At 33.9% G+C, this 17411-nt stretch overlaps 1 protein-coding gene across 2 annotated transcripts in view; it reads right to left on the reverse strand.

Annotated features, from left to right (window-relative positions):
• The window catches only part of LOC142324963 (spermine oxidase-like), a 28700-nt gene that overhangs the window by 7546 nt on the left and 3743 nt on the right, over nucleotides 1-17411 (reverse strand). The window contains exons 2-7 of one of the 2 annotated variants that reach the window (XM_075366134.1): nucleotides 12425-12567; nucleotides 11197-11452; nucleotides 4223-4430; nucleotides 2695-2919; nucleotides 2266-2400; nucleotides 977-1125 (exon numbers count right to left, since the gene is read on the reverse strand). In XM_075366134.1, the coding sequence (XP_075222249.1) occupies nucleotides 977-1125; nucleotides 2266-2400; nucleotides 2695-2919; nucleotides 4223-4430; nucleotides 11197-11452; nucleotides 12425-12567 (1116 nt within the window). Of the gene's footprint in view, nucleotides 1-976; nucleotides 1174-2265; nucleotides 2401-2694; nucleotides 2920-4222; nucleotides 4431-11196; nucleotides 11453-12424; nucleotides 12568-17411 lie in introns of both variants that reach the window. The other variant, XM_075366133.1, reaches the window with a different exon arrangement.

Genomic DNA, 17411 nt, shown 5'->3' on the forward strand with positions numbered 1-17411 from the left:
CAACAGATCAATGTATTATGTAGAATTAAATTTTTTTTTGCTCTGTTAATTGTTAGATTTTTATGTTAGTTATTTATTATTGTTGTTATCAGAGAGTGGCCCTTTATGTTCCTGTCAGACTGTTAAATTTTATAAATTTTATTTTTTTATTTTTATGTTTCCTTTTAAATTAATTTATTTTATTATTATTCCGACTGTAAGTTCTAAGTTCTAAGTAATCTTTTAGTGCTATTTTATCTATGATATTAATCACAAGTTTTAGTTTTTTAAATATTTTATTTTTAATATTTATTATTTTAGATCATATACTAAATATTTCCCCTATTCCCATTGGTTCCTTAGCCATCATTACACTAAATACTATTATGCACTAACCATTATTAAACAGAGCTAATGTTGACAAAACACAAATAATATTTTTATAAAATCCTTTGTGTTCTGTAGCCATTTAACCATACTAGTAATAGGTATCTGTTATGAAACTCAGACCAAACTATCCAGCATAGGACCTTCAGAGTAGTATATTAAAATCATCATGGAACTTCACAAAATACTGAAATATTTTTATTTAAACCAATGGCTGGATCTATATCTACTCATAAAATATGGAAATTTACTATCCTTTATATTTTATTTTATTTATGAAGACTAAGTATGCACATCAGCTTAAAAGAGTATTCGTAATTCCTGTTGTTTTAATTCTTTTAGTCCAGTTCATGTCCTTAACAAAATTCAAAATCTGCTAGTAAAATTACATTTTTACAAAAAAAAAAGTTTATTAAAATAAAAAAAGTTTATGTTCCTTCAGTTTGAAACATCTTGGATTCCATGAATGTATGCGGACTAGATTCACTGAATAAAAATAATCTATCTTTCTGATTTTTTAAATGATTCCTATTAATATTTATTTAAGTTTAATCTTTCTTAGATAAATACATATTTTTTTAAATTATTTAATTGTAAAGATAATACTTGCCTTGTAATATTTATGGGTTTTGATATAGAATATTCATTACCAACAAACCAGTTTAAAAGTTCTATAACAGCACCAGTTAGCTCATCATCAGACAGTGTTTCTATTAAACGAGCAGTGTCACCAGTTACCCAGCCTTCTAGAATTCTTGGCTGATTTTCAACAAAATGAAAACTAATTACTTCAGTGGCCCATCCACCCTGTAATCATTTTGTTAAATCATACTTTTAATAAATAAATTATAATTATAAATTATAATGGGCTGATGGAAGATATTGAATTATTACCTTCAATAAAATAAAAAATATAGATATAATCTGGAGGTTAGAGTTTAGGGAAAATAAATATTAACCAAATAAATTATGTTACCCAATATTTAGATTAATTACTAATAAATGATTCATAATGTATTTTGGCATGAGAGTGCATCAGTTGTCAGAATCAATCGTGTTTATGGCCAAGAGAGAACCTCTTTTCCCAAATATTTAATTTTGCCCCAGATAAATATTTTATCCCAAATCTGAATATGAGATGATTAGCCCCAAACTAGGTCGCTATCAAAAATTTCATTACACAACCAGGTTTTGGAAAAAGCTATTATATTATAATTCTTCATTAAGTACTAATACAATGAATTAATTAATTTTGTTCCTAAATTATGTATATTTTAGAAGTGATGTTTAATTATTAGAGAATTTAGGTTCATTAAAAAAAAGACAATTTAGTAATGATAAAAACTAATTTTTAAAAGTAAAATATCAGTGAATTATGTGTTTATAGAAAATAAATGAACAAAATATACCTTACAAATATATATATTATATAAACTATATTGCATTACTAATAGTACATGTTTGATTCTAGCCAATGTTCTCTATAAAATTCCTGTATTTTAAGAGATGAAGCAATGTTATGTTAAGATTGGAAGCTACTGTCTTGGTCTGTCCCTTATTGTGCTTAAATGATATACACATAGATCTCTGGGTCCAGTTTTGATATATACAGGTTTCTGCATCAGATGGCACTGCAACATTCCAAAGACTACCAGGCTAAAAAAAAATTGCAGACATCTAAGGCACATTGAAAAGTGGGGTATCCCAATTAATCAAATTTGCTAGTTTCTGAAATTTGTTCTTTGATTTAAGATTTTGAGCTGTAAGTGAGCTTGTAATCTTGTACTGAAAACAGGCTAAGTGTTACTGATCTTAACAAAAAAAAATACAATAAAAACAGTAAGATTAGCTGCATTATTCTTATCATTATCTAAGATTATATCTATAAAAAAAACTTACATATTTTGATTCAGTTTTGAATCTTTGCTTGTCTTCATTGCTCCACAGGAAAATTAAATTGTACTCAAAATCCAATGGCCACCAATGTGTTTCAAACTGAATAAAGATTTTATTCACAACATCAAATCCAAGAGACTTGAAAAAGAAAAGACTCAAAAGTAGTTAAATATAGAACTCAATAACAAAGATTATAGATTATTACTGGATAAATCTCCCTCATGTACATCTTTAATAGACATAAATAAAACTAACACATCACCTCCTAACCAAGGAAACAAACAGAATTCTTTACATAACCTTGATTACACAACCTGAAATTTCTCGAGGTGTAACTATTTAATAAATTAATTAAACATTTAAACTCTTCATATCTAAATCACATTTACTTCTGTTAGACTTACAAACATCAGTTAAATAATATTATCTTACCTCAATGGCAGTTAATTTATTATCAGGTAATGGAGGATTAAACATTTTTTTAGCTGAAAACTTTAGCACACCTAAAGAAACTGTAACAATGACATGATCGGCAAAATAATGAGAACCATCTTCACATGTTATTTCAACTTCATTTCCTGTCCAGTTAATTGTTTGAACAACTTTATTGAATTTTGTTTTTTGTTCAACTGGTAGCTCTTTACCTTCATACTTACCCTGTAAAAATCATATTAGCCATTAAAACTGATTCTGAGATATAAAAAACAGACAAACAGCAATATAAAATAAAAGTTACTTGGAGGATTGAAAGGGATTTTCATAAAATCAAAATTTAACTCAGTTAATTTAAAGTAATATAACACGTTTTATAAGCAATTCAAAAAAGTAATGCAAGTATTTTTGATCATTTGAATAGATGACCATAACGAAAATAAAGTATCAAATTTAGTAAATAATTAATTACTTTATATATTAATTCTATTAAATATTCCATAATAATTAAATAATTATTTTATTTATTAGAAACAATTAATTATTATTTAAATTTATGCTTATAAAATTAAACTATTGTATATATATTCCTCTCTTATCTTAGTATTTGAAAAAAAAAATAATCGAAACTAGTGCATTATGTAAAAAAATAAATTAATAATAATTCTGAGTTATTCAAAATTTTTTTTTTAAAACTAGTAAGTGTTTAAATGTTTAAAATAAATTATCCATCTAAGATATCTAAAAGCCTAGAAAATCATATTTTTGTTGTTCTCTTCCGAGGTCTTTTCCAAAAAAAAACTGATACAAAAAGCCTGCTTGATTACCAGTTTGTATCAATTGTATCAGTTAATTTCTCCCCCCCATCAAATAACAATAATAATACTAATTTTATTGAACTTTTCACTGAATGATGAGATAAAACATTATCAATCTGACAAGTGTGACGTGTGACACAAAAGTCACTTGAGACAATCTGACACTTGTGACAATTGAAATTGAAAATATAGCAAAACACTATTCTGTGAAACACAACTGTGAAACACAAACAACATAAACTGTGAAACACAACAAACAATATAGACAAGTGAAGCTAGACTGAATAAGATTTTAAGCCCTGTAATAGGCAACAATAGATGTCTGTATGATGACATCATACAGACATGTTTGTACATGTCTACTTCTCATGAGAGTGTATATTTATTTTTTCTTTATTAATTTAAACTTATTATTTAAAAGTAAAATATGGAAACTATTCTTAATTGTAACTGGTAGTTGATCAATATGAGTTTATTATAAAAACTTTTACATTTACAATTTAAGTAAAACCTTTATATATGGTAACACAATTTCAATAACGTATTTTAATTTACCAACCAAATTACAGCAAACAAAGTTGTGTAACATGTTGACTAGTGTTTTTATTAGTTTCTTCTGTAAGTTAACAACAATACCTCTAGAACCTTAAACAATTGTAAAAAATATATAGAAATACAGAATTCAAATTTGCTGTTTATTCATGACTAACCATTAACATATTTATAAAAGAATGATAACCAGTTTTCCATGCCACAGTTAAACTTCCATTGGGTACAAAGTATTGCGAATTTCCCCAGGATCCTTCTTCATCCAAATTACCAGCTCCATCTTGAACACTCTGACATTTTCTGGCTTGATCTGCTACTGCTTGTGCAGTGTATTCATCAACATTTCTATTCTTTATCAACTCGTTAAACCTGCATTTGTAAATTATTCAAAAAATAGCAGTATGAATTTATACCAATTTCAATAATTTATTATTTTGAAGTTTTAAGTTTTTGAAGTTAATTATATTTTTTATTCAACTATGCCAAAAGAAGGGTGTTTTTAGGAGGTATGATTGTTTGTTTTTGTTTCTTTAACTTTGTAGCTCTATCAATTTTAGTGACAGGTTTGAACAATTTCTTGTTTGCATTAGTAACACTATATGTTTGTTTTAAAAAGAAAATGACAGATAGTAAAAATTTTTTTTCAAAAGTAAGAACTAAAATCCTTTGAAACACACATCAAGTGGAGATTACTTGAAAAGTGGATTAAAAAAAAAAACATAATTGATTCACTCATTACTAATTTACAATATAACTAGAAAGTAGTCATTTGACAAAATTACTCTCAAGCAGGCCTGTAAAAAAAATAAGAAAAATATTTTGATAAAGGGTTACCTTAAATTTATTTAAGGTGTGGTTAAACTCCGCATCAAGTTGACGTATGTATTTTCGTTTTGCGATTAAAGTGCTTTTTGGTACGGTTACTGGTGTTTTAATTATTGTAACTGCTACAGTTATAAGGGGGAATCTTTAAACATCCGTATCTTCTGAACCCTTCCCCCGATTTCAAAATCCTTCCGGCTTTTTGGTACGGTTACTGGTGTTTTAATTATTGTAACTGCTACAGTTATAAGGGGGAATCTTTAAACATCCGTATCTTCTGAACCCTTCCCCCGATTTCAAAATCCTTCCGGTTCTGGGGGAATTTAGCCTTTCCCCAAAAAATTTTATTTGATTTTTGAGGGGATACACCTTCCTTACCCTCACAAAATTTATTCGATTTTTGGGGAACACATTTTACCTCTCCCCCCCCAAAATAACCCCCGACTACCCCCAAAACCCATTGAGTGCCAAAACCCATTTACTTGAATGCGGGATTTGGCCCGTAAGTAGGAAATCAAATAATGCCGAGAAGACGCTCACTCCCATTGGAGCAATCAGTCGGAGAAGGTACCTCTATGTCTGGAAGTGTGCAATCTCAAAAATCGGAGAAACAAACTTCTCAGAAAATGAAGCTGACTTCCAAGGGTATAATACGAATTAGGCCGGTGACCTCGGAGGAGGAGGACCCAGCCCCAGATAGTTTGCGGACCATTAATCAACAGCTTGGGCTGGTAATGCTAGTGTTAAAACAGAATCTTGGGTCCGGCTTGCCTAGGTTTATAAGGCAGCATGAGAAGGCCTTGTCAAAGATATTTAATGGGCTTAAGGCTCTATCGGAAACATCATCACTGATAACGACAGAGGAGCCAAAAAAGGCCCTGTAGAATGTCAATAACATTCTACAGTAGGAAGTAACTGACGATGAGCTACTCCCACAAGAGATTGAGGGATGAGGTTCAACTCATCCCTCAGAGATATTTCACCACTCTACTAGAAGATTATATGCTGGCTTCAGTGGCAAACTGGAGAGCTGTTGATGGTTTGGCGAGGATGATTTTGAGGGAAAAAGATGATGAAGGACGTTGAAGGGGATTTTAGTTTAGGACAGGGCCGGCATGCTGAGATGTGTCAGCTCCGATGATCAGCAGGGGGCTCCTGAGGTATGTAGATTGCGGAATCAAAAGACCGAGTCCCGGTTGCTGGGTGGGGCCTGGTAACGATATAATTGGCCCTGGTACCCCTCCTAATAGTTAGAAGTAGGCGAGAAAATGTACAAACCGAGTCCCGATCCTTGTTCAGGAACAATGTCGGGCCTGGTTAACCTGACGATTTGAGGCAGGGGTTGATCACAAAAGATCCAACCGGCGAGCCGAACTCGAGGCCTGTTTGAATTTGAAGGACACCCCCCTGGGCTGAGCTTTACTTCATTGTATATCCGGCCCGTGGGTGTAGGAAAAAAAAGCGTGTGGTGAAATCAAAGAATTTAAATCTTAAAAATTGGTTTGTGTTTTTCTCTTAGACAGAGAGCTAATGCTACAAAAGGATATTTTCTTCTAAGGAAATGAAAAGAGGTATCTCTAGGAAAGCCCTCATAAAATTACTCATCACTCATCCATTCTGAAGACTAGCTCCATGAGCTTCCATTCTGAAGCAACTTTTTTTATCTACATTAACACATTATGCTAATAAAATTTAATTCATTTTCCAGTTGTTTAATTAAATCATGGACCTTTTGATGAATTTTAAGTTTTTAAATATTTTTCCACATGTTCACAATCAATGAAAAAAAGATCAAATCTTATGAAAATTTGTAATTTTATTTTAAAAAAAGAAACAAATTATAGTTACAAATAGTAACCTAATGGAAGGTGGATGATAGTAATCTCTAATTTCTAAAGCTGTGATGCCGAGACCAGAGAGTTTGAAATTGTAACACTAATGCCTAAGTTTAGAAATTAAAGTGCTTATGGGACAGAATTGAAGTCGTAGTTTCTTACCTCAATATACTTTATATTACTTTGTAAAAGATTACACACTAAACATGTATAAATACATGTTAGATTTCTCACTCTGATCTTAACTTTTGGAAGGTTAAGATTTATTTATTTTATCTGTAAAATTTTTTAAAACTTTAATTATTAAAGATCTTATCTAGAAGTTATCTTGTTTTTAAAATTGACTTTGATTTTCAATCCTACCTGATGGTAAGAATAACATAATAGATCTGTGAAGATCTTTTTTTTTACTGAATGCAGTAAGCTGTATTAATAGTTCATGGTTAACATTAATAACTTGGAAATATATCATGACTATTTTAACATGCTACAATGCATTTTTAAATGGGTATACTAATGTTGTATAATTATGTCATTATACAACTTATTATTTAGAACAACAACATTCCAAATCCAACCCATAATAGTATTAACCAGAACCACAGAACACTATGTAAATATTAGGGTGGGCCGAATTTTTATAACATTTTTGTTTTTAAAGCTAAGTAAAAAACTTTTACTTAGGGCACATAAGTAAAATGCAGATGAAATTAAAAAAAATATCACATCTACCGGTAGCGCATTGTGCTTAAATACTTGAAATTTATTGAAAAGTACAAGATTATCTTAGACTTTAAACCCTATAAAAATACAAGATAAAAAATTGCTACATTGAAAAAGCTTTAAATGTAATGAAAAAAAACCCGTTGGATTAAGATAAGTATAAAAATTATTTTATTCTGGATACCGCAAAGCATTACAAATCTGTAATTTAATGCTTTTTTATGAACCATATGAGATGTGCAACGGTGTCTATTGTAGCCCGTCACCACTTCTAGAGTTCTGGTTGTTGCTCTGCACCTATACTGCACCAACCCCAACACCTTGTTATGGAATTTACCCACAATGTATGGCAAAGCCCTGCGCCTCCCACCATTTGTGCGCTGTGACACAACAATATATGTCAGTGTTGAGCAAGGCAATGACCAGTGTTGAACAAGGTGTGTTAGAGTAGTGTTTACTTCAATAATGTTAGTTTATAAGTGATAAGTGTGTTTGTTTTAATAGTGTTTGTTTATAACATTATTTTATTACTGTGTCCTAATGGCTGTGTCTAAGAAAATTACTCGCAGTGAGTTTAATTGTCCATTATTCGGTTACCCAAAGGAGTAATCAGCAAGTAAACTTTCGACGTATGAAGACGTTCTCATATGTTTTTCAAAGGAACATTAACATTACAATTTGGCATTGAAAGCAAACAGCAGGTCAGTAAGTTTTTCTCAGGTTTCGAAAATTGTGGCACCACAAGCTAATGCTGTGTGTGATAAAGTTTCAATACCAAGTTATGCTTTACAGAATTGTTCAGTTAATTAATGCACACATAACAGGCACTGTAATCTTATGAATTCTTATAAGCAGGATAAGGAAAAGGAAAAGTTCAAAAAGAGAGTTGAGGAATTCAAGCAGAAATCTTTGTTACTATTTGATATCTCTGCTTGTAAGTGCAAAATAACTTTAGACTGCAATTGCCAAAAGGCCACTAAAGTTTGTGAATGCTCTGTGTCTGTTACCTGCACATGCGAAAAAATAAAAAAATATACCAGTAATTGAACTAAAATTCATGTTCTTGTAAAGAAAACATGGCATAAGAAAAATTGGGAGTGTGGACGTAAAGGAAAAAAAAAAAATTACTCAATGAATTTGAGTAATTTTTTACTAGAAAGAAATTACTGAGTAATTTTCCTGAAAGAAAGGTAATCGAACATAAAAGAACTCATTCCATAACTGACGCGATAGCACAGCCATCTTGCTCAAAACAAACAGATTCAGAAACTTATCTGTCAAAAGAGGTAGTAAGTAATTTGTCTGAAGACACTGAAAATGATAGCGATGAAGATTTTAAATTACCAATGTCTGAAATTAAGCCACCAAGGCAGATGCACATTAAATTGAAAAATACTGCGCTGACTAGTGATCACTTTGGATTGTCAGATAGAGCAACGGTAGTTGTGGCTTCAAGTCTGTTGCAGGATTTTGGTATTGTAACCGATGAAGACAATACCTTTGTTGTTGACAAAAATAAACTTAGATGGAAAAAAATTGTTAACTGTTCAGCATTTCAAATGCAAAACAAGGAAAAGCACAACCCACTTCAAGGACTGTATTTTGATGGAAGGAAGGATAACACTCTTGTGATTGAAAAAGTTAACTCAAAGCAGTTTCGAAGAAAAATAAAAGACGAGCATCACACGATTTTAAAAGAACCAGGCTCTGTTTACATCAGCCGTGTTTCACCCTCTTCTGGTTCTGCTCAAGACATTGCTAACAGCATTATTTCTTATTTAACTGAAACTGGATTTTCACTTCAGGAAGTGGACGTAGTTGGATGTGATGGCACGATTACTAATACGGGTTGGAAAACAGGTGTCATGCGTAAAATTGAACAACACATTAAAAGACCACTACAGTGGGGGTGTGTCTCTTACACTTTAATGAATTGCCATTCTGGCATTTGTTTCAAGTTTTAGATGGTGGAACAATGGGACCAAAATCATTAGTGGTTTGATTGGCACAGAACTCAGTAAATGTGAAAAACTCCTGGTGGTAAATTTTGACAATGTTGAGTGTGCGATTCCAGATATTGACCAAAATATACTAAGCAGAGATTAACGTTTTCTGTTGGACATTAGTTGTGCTATAAAAGTAGGTAACTGCCCTGAAGATTTATCTGCTAATGAACCTGGTCCACTTTCCCACTCAAGGTGATTAACAACAGCGAACAGAGTTCTCCGATTGTAAATAAGTATCAAAAACCCAACGGAGGAACACAAGATCTTAGCTTCTTTCATCTTAAAATTATATATGCCTGTATGGTTTCAAATTAAAACAAGATTGAGAGAAATGCATTTTTGCCCATCCAGAAAGCTTACTTTTAACTATGAAAGTAGATAAAAGGGATCATGTAAGAGAGTTAGGTTATAGAAGAATTATAGGGGCTATAAACGTAGCTTCTATCAATAGTTTGGGTCAATCAATAGTTTCCAAACACCCAGAATCAATTTCCAAGCTAAGGACCACATCAAAATGATTCACTGGGGCACTACTACACTTTCACCACCACCTTTGCTGCGAAGAGTCACCAATCAATAGATTTGATCTAAGGTCAAATCAAGAGGAACATTAACTGAATGGAACTTTAACAAATTCCCATGTCATACCCAAGCACTAGAACAATGCGTCAAGCTTGTCATCGAGGCATCTCAAAAGGCAGCTGGATTTAGGTCAAGAGATGGTTTTATAAGAACGACACTTCTTTCAAGATCATCAATGCCAAGTTTTTCAAGCAAATCTAAATTCAAATTACCTGAATAAGACAAGTAAAAGACTACATTGCCTTGCAAACTAAACATTCCAAATGACAGAAAATAAACTTTTATTTGTTTCTTTTAAAATATTTCAATTTTAGTTTTTTATGTTGTTTTTGAAGCTTAATTTTACTAATAAAATAAAGTAAAATGTATTATTTTTCAATTTATTTTCCTTACTTCATGTTGTCCTACTAAAATGAGCTGATAATTATAATTGATTGAAGCAGTTCTTATCTCTACTTTATTTTTTGGAAAAAGCACAAGATTTGAGTATTTTCTCAAAGTTTCAGGCTAATGTGCTACCTACCATCAGGTGTAAGATAATACAATTTGCATTTTTTATTTATACATAAATGTTCTAGAGGCAAGTTTTCCATGGTATTGCACTTCAAAACATTATTTTTTTATTTTTGGGCCCACCCTAGTAAACATGGTAGGCAAGAATATTATTCTGTTCAGAAGTAAACAAATATAGATGCAGCTATGTGTTCATATTCAGAACTGGAGATAATGTCGTATACCACCAAAAAGCAGAGTGTACCATAAAATGTATTCAAAAGCTGATTTTTTACAAAATTGGACATGGTGTACTTAACTCCGAGCCACAGATATAAATAATATTTATATACATTTAAATTGTACAATTATAAAATTCGGCATTCTAAACATACACATATTTATGTATTTTGTAACACATACTTCTATATAGCATTTATGTTAATAACTCTAGCATATATAATTATTACTGTTTTATTTTAATGATATTAGTGTGTGGAAATTTTTAAAATGATAGTTTAGTTTTTAAATGATTTCACTCTTAAAATCAGGAAAATGGCTTCTAAATGAGTATTTTTTAGTAAAGGTGCTTACATCTTTTTTTATTAAAATACTTATTTACTTACTTTTCATTAAAAAAATATTTTTTGGAAAAATATTTCTTGTATTACTTACCTGCTATTAAAATAATATTCCAGTGAACAATTACACAACATCATGTCATTTCCATTGTCAAAAAATCTTAAGGCTTCCTCAAATAGCCAGCTACTTGCAACTGATGTGTTTATTTTAGAATCTGAATGTTTAACCAAGCCTTTTGTTATATTCCATGTCTGAACGTATAAAAAATTGTAGGGTTCAGCAATCTTATATACAGGATTACCACCTTGTCCATGAACCCATTGGGCTCCATATTCAATTAGATAATCACCTAAAAAATCAAGACAATTATTCTCATTTAAAACAGTTATTATGTAACCCCAATTCTTAACAAAGAAATTCATAAACATGAATAATTTTGCAGTATAATAAATATTAATTTAATTATTATCACTATTATTATTTTGCATAACAAATACTTGTAATCTGTTCATTTATATTTGGTACCATTAATTTTCTGAATATTTTAATTTTGTTTTTAATTTGTTTTTGCAAAAATGAAAATAACATAATGTTCTACTGTGTAGACGTTAAGTTACATTCTTCAAATACTAATTAAAATGGATGCCATTAACAATATCCAATATTAGTATATTTTTCACTATCAATATTTGGTAATGATGTGAAATAAATTTAGAAAGAAACACATTTAGTATTTTATGATTTTAATGAAATAATAAAATAAAGTAAATTACACTATCGGTTAAAGTAATCAGATACTTATAATAATTCTACACTCAGTTCATAAAAATTACTATTTGTTATAAAATAAATTGAGGTTACTGTTGCTGCTGTCATACTCTGAAGTATATTGCCATTTACAAAGTGGTATTTACATATTTATAATAATTAATCTCTATTTTATATGACAGATCTTTCTTTAATTCTTCAGAATGTCTGGTGGTTTAGCATATAGTAAAGCGATTTATGATAATTACATTTTACAATCTTATTATAAAAACCATGATTTTTAAAAAAATTGCTTTTAGTATCTGATAAACTCTCTCTGGCTGTTGATCCATTAAAATTATTAAAAATATTCCAGCACATCATAATCTTAAACATAATGAAAATTTCCTCTGTACAGTGGCATACAAAAGTGGTGGATCATAAGAAGGTACGAAGTGCCATTAAAGCTATTTCCCAGCTAAGAGTTTAGTAGACTCTTAGCTAATCTATAAATAGTTTTTATCCTAACTAAATAATTTGTGATGATGAGAATACTATATTTTATAAAAATTACCAAATGGTGCTGTGTAGACTCTACCACCTAAACGATTCGATGCTTCCAAAATTGCTATATCAGAAATATTGTTATTTAATAAATGAGTTGCTGCTCCTATGCCTGATATCCCAGCACCAACAATAATTACTTCATATTTCTCTCTGAAAAATTAAAGACATTAAAATATCAGTAAATATTGTACATGAGTACTTAAATTCTATTACTCAATTTTTATAATGTTATTCATGAGAATCATTTGACTACAACTATAAAATTATTTGGTAAAAAATATTAGGCTTAATTCTGAAGTGATCTTTTGCAGCTCTAAATATTAAAAAAAAAAAAAAAATTTGTTTACTAGGGAAATAAAAAAAAGTTGTATGGTCTGTATCTGTTTAGTATTTGGATTACCGGTCATTTTTAATCCTGCTCAATTTAAATTAGTTAATAATGAACAACTTATTTTGCTTGTACTTACATTTGGGCTTAATAAAAATGTTCCATTTATTCTGAATGATACCAAACATTATAGAACTGAATAATCTAAATTTCAGATATAAATAGTGAACTGTATCCACAGTGGGTAGTCAAGATATTTCAAAGATTCTCTTTGTATTTGGTATTCAGTTACCATAAAAATTGCACTTGAACTGCATTATGCTGAAGGCACGTGTGCAGGCAGCACTCCTGAAAATTGTAGGATCTATGTCTCAACAATTTATATAATAAAATAAGTGGATATATCCTATGAGTGTGAACTACAGGTTATGTGTTTTAAAATTACTTACATTGTATCCTCACATAAATATACTTCTCAATTAAAATTTGAAGCAATTATAATCTCTGGAATGAAAACCAATATACACTGGTACATTACTGTGCAATGTTTTATAAATAATATGAAAAATGACTGCTTTTAAGCTGAAACAATGTTATAATGCACAGTTTCACAGCAAACAGGAGTTAATTTATTGCTTTAGACCATAATATCTGGTCTCTTTTCACGAGCAGAAATTTGCGTTGTATAAAGTCTTTTTCAGTGCTATTTTTGAGCTGGTTTTCGAGTGTGTACCTTCCCCATTTTCACAATCTTGCTTTCTGAGAACTCTTACAATGGTTTTGCACCCTTATTGTTAAGACGATTCATACCCTTTTCAAGAGGATTCAGAGAATTTGGTGCACAATTTGTTCGAGCGCCTGCCTCATTGCGGTGAAAAGAGTGGCAATGACTGCTGGTCGCAAGTCTCTGTTACAAGCACAGGGGCTTTTACCCTTAGTCCTGCTCGCGCTCTTTTAGAGTGGGAGCTGTAATCTGTATCTGTGTGTTAATCTCTGATTTCATGCATTTGATCCAGTAGTGGTGAAGAGGTGCAAAGAGTGACAAGAGAATACAGAAGATCTCCAGCTGCTTGTGGCACGCTTGTGCCCAATATCACTAAATAGAAGGAATACAGCGAGCATTTTGTTCATATACTATTAGGTTAGGTAATCTCTGACCATGACCGATGTTAAGGAGGTAGGTAAGAAGCCTAGCCGGAGGAGGGGACTGGAGCTTTTTCTTTCGACCTCCTCAAACACTGATTCTGACAATGATGGTACAAAAGTAGATATTGAGGTGACCACCCAGGAAGGTATGAACCCACTCATTGAAGAGTTTTTGCAAGCTGGGGGCAGGTCTGGCAGCTCTACCCTGTTGGCCCATGATGTTTTGGCAGAAATAGATGGCTTGTCTTCCTATTTAGCAAACCCTAAGGGTACTAGTGCAGCTAGCAAGAGATTATTGCTTCGTATCGAATTCTTCTGAGCGGATTTCACAGCTCTCGTCGAGGGTTTTGAAAATCTTGCCTCAAAACCTAAGGAAGTAACTGCAGTTCATAAACTGGCCCCGGCCCCAATGCAGCCGCGTAGGTGTGCTGAGGTGGTTAGGGACGGACGTGAAACCAGCCACTCCAAAAAACCTAAGGTTGCGTTTGTCAGCAAGGGAGAGGGATCGACTGTGCCCAGCAGTCAGCTGAAGAAAGACCTCCAGGTTTCCCATTGTGGTGACCCGAAAGATCTTAAAATGAGGAACATTACAGAGACCGGCAAGGGATTAGTTGTGGTAGACCATTCAGGCAATTAGAGATTCCACGGCAGTTAAGCGATTGAATGTGAAAATAGACCCGAAGAGAACGCTTAGGCTCCGTATTATAGTCTATGATATTGACCGTAACCTCACCGATGAAGATGTCTTGTCTCTCATTAGGGAGCAGAACACTGATTTCGATGAAGCCGCCTTCCGGCGGGACTGCAGGTTGGTTTTTAAAATGGGTAGGCGTGATACCCAGAAATACACGGAGTCTTTGAGGTAAGTTCTGGTCTCTTTCATAAATTTACGTCTGCAGGCAGACTATTTATCGATTAAGGTCCTCCCGACTAAAAGAGTACGTGGATGTCCAAAGATGTTTCAAGTGCTGCAGATATGGTCACAGGGCTAAATTTTGTAAGTTTGTCTTGGTTTGTGCCCATTGTGGCGAGAAGAGCCACAAACATGACGATTGTTCGCATAGGTCTGAGTGTCTGGCCTGTGCTAACTGTAAGAGGTTGCAAAAAAATAATGAGCACCCAGTTGTTAGTAAGGAGTGTGGCTGTTGCGTAGGGGCCGTTGCGCTGTACTTTAATTCTTAGATGGTTTAGGTTCGGTCAACTAAATGCCCAGGGTGCTTATGTAGTCCAGGTTGAGTTAGGTGAGGTTGTAGAGAGAAGGAGCCTTGATGTTGTTCTTCTGCAGCACCTATATGTAATTAGGAGTGATCTGCCAGGGTTTCACAAAGTTTTTTGTAGGGCATACCTCTATGTCTGCTATTCTGTGCAGGAAGTCGCTTAATAGTGTCTTTATACGGCAGGTTTCTGACGCGCATCATGTTGTGGTCAGACTTTCCATTCGCGGTCAGAACCTTACAGTTGTTAATTCATATTTCCAATACAGGGATCCCACTGAGGAACACCTAGCGAGATGGGATAGGATCCTTCGTATTGTGGGTAATGATCCAATCCTTATTGGTGCCGATCGTCGTTCTGGCGCAGTGGGATCACTAATCATGGCGGTGGCTTAACTGACAGTTTCATCGCGCAGCACAATTTTGAGGTATTTAATGTTGCAGACCAGTTGGCCACTTACATCGATACGGTTAACGGACGAAGGGCCTTTTCCGGTACAAATATTGACATCACCATTGGTAGGGACATCCCTGGCAGGGTCGTTGACTGGTCTGTGGTCAACGACTGTTCTAGCGACCATCGATTGATACTTTTTGAAATAGCGGATGAGCTGCGCGATAGCCATGAGGGACACTTTCCTGTTTACTGGGGGTGCTTCCTTCATGGGAAGGCGGACTGGCCGAAATTCTCCTCTTTGTTGGAATACAGACTGGAGATTTTTTCTCGAGACCTTGACGGCCTTCCACTAGATGTCCTGGTAGAAAATTTCACTTCTGCGTTGGAGGAGGCGGCTAAAGCAGCCATTCCTATAGGCACTGGCCGGGAACGTATATCTGGTTGGTAGTATCGAAATCTGACAATGAAAAGGTCTGTGAATCGACTCAGAAGGGCTGCGAAATGAGAGGGTGATCCCGATCGGCGAGCGGACCTAACTGCAAATTACCGCAGAAGGAGGGCTAGGTACTTTCATAGCATTAAGTCCTCCAAGCGTAATTGCTGGCGCTCGTTCGTTCAGAAGCAAGGAAATAGAGACCCGTGGGGCGTTGTGTATAGAGCCCTTGGACATAAGCGCAGGAAAGACGTCTTCTTGTAAGCTTTATAAACCCGCGAGGGTGTGGTTATTGATAAGGACCGTGTCCTTAATTTTGCTGAATGATTTGCTCCCGGATGACATTATGGTGGGTAAGGTTTCATACCACCGGCGTGTCAGGCGGGAAGTCGCGATTTTCGAGATCAACTTACAATCTTCTGAGATCACTGAGGTGGAGGTGCTCCAGTGATCTGTAGTATGGCACGCCACAAGGCTCCCGGATATGATTGTATCCCAGTGGAGCTCCTCGTCCAAACGCTTCCTGTAGTCCTTGGTCCTATAACTAGACTATATAATAAGTTGCTCTTCGCCGGCCACTTTCCGGCGTGTTGGAAGCGTGGAGACTTAGTGTTGTTGTTCATAGGTGGCGACAAAGATCCTACTATTCGTTTATCTTAGCGTCCACTAACGCTCTTGTCCGTGATTGGTAAGGTTTTTGAGAAGGTTCTATATTTGCGTATTAATGTTAGATTGGCCACTGATCATTTGCTAATGGACAACCAGTATGATTTCCGAACGGGCAAGATCACTGAGGATGCCATACTAAAGGTGATGAATTTGTCCCCGGCTCCTGCGCGGATCGGAATGAGGTTACGTTCCCCTTGTTAGTTGACCTAAATTGGTTAACTTATTTGGGTGTAGGTCTAAATTTCTATGTTGTGTAAGACATAATTTTGATTGGTATGAGTGTAGCACTGATTTAACTTTAAACTCGTTCATTTTCTGAGGCATTCACAGTCACGAACGGTGCTGTCAAATCTGGACTAGGCGCGGGGTTCGCGCTTCCGCGGTTTCGGTCAGTTAGTTTAAGGGAATAATGTTATGTTGGATGTGAAGATGTGCGTTTGGGGCCTATGTGAAGGCGAAATTTGATTTATGCCAATGTCTGCCGAGGCATTTACATCGGTGACATCCCGACCGAGGCATGGCTGATGACTGTGAGATGTAATCAGTTAGAGGGTCTAAAGATAACCTCTGGTAATGCCCCTCAAGGCTTGGAATGGAGGAGGTGGTGTGGCGACCGGTAACGTCACAAGGTGACGTTACCTTTCACAGGGTTTTGATGCTTTAGACCATCTGCAATAGTCCCACAGCTATAATGTCAATGCTATGTATGTCACAGCTATAATGGTTATAGCTGTGACATACATAAAGCACTTCAGGTGTAATTATTACTAATCAGAGTTGTTTTCCCTGAGAATAATTATATTCACT

The sequence above is a fragment of the Lycorma delicatula genome, chromosome 5 (assembly GCF_047948215.1).
Source record: "Lycorma delicatula isolate Av1 chromosome 5, ASM4794821v1, whole genome shotgun sequence".
In the NCBI taxonomy this organism is placed as follows: Eukaryota; Metazoa; Arthropoda; class Insecta; order Hemiptera; family Fulgoridae; genus Lycorma; species Lycorma delicatula.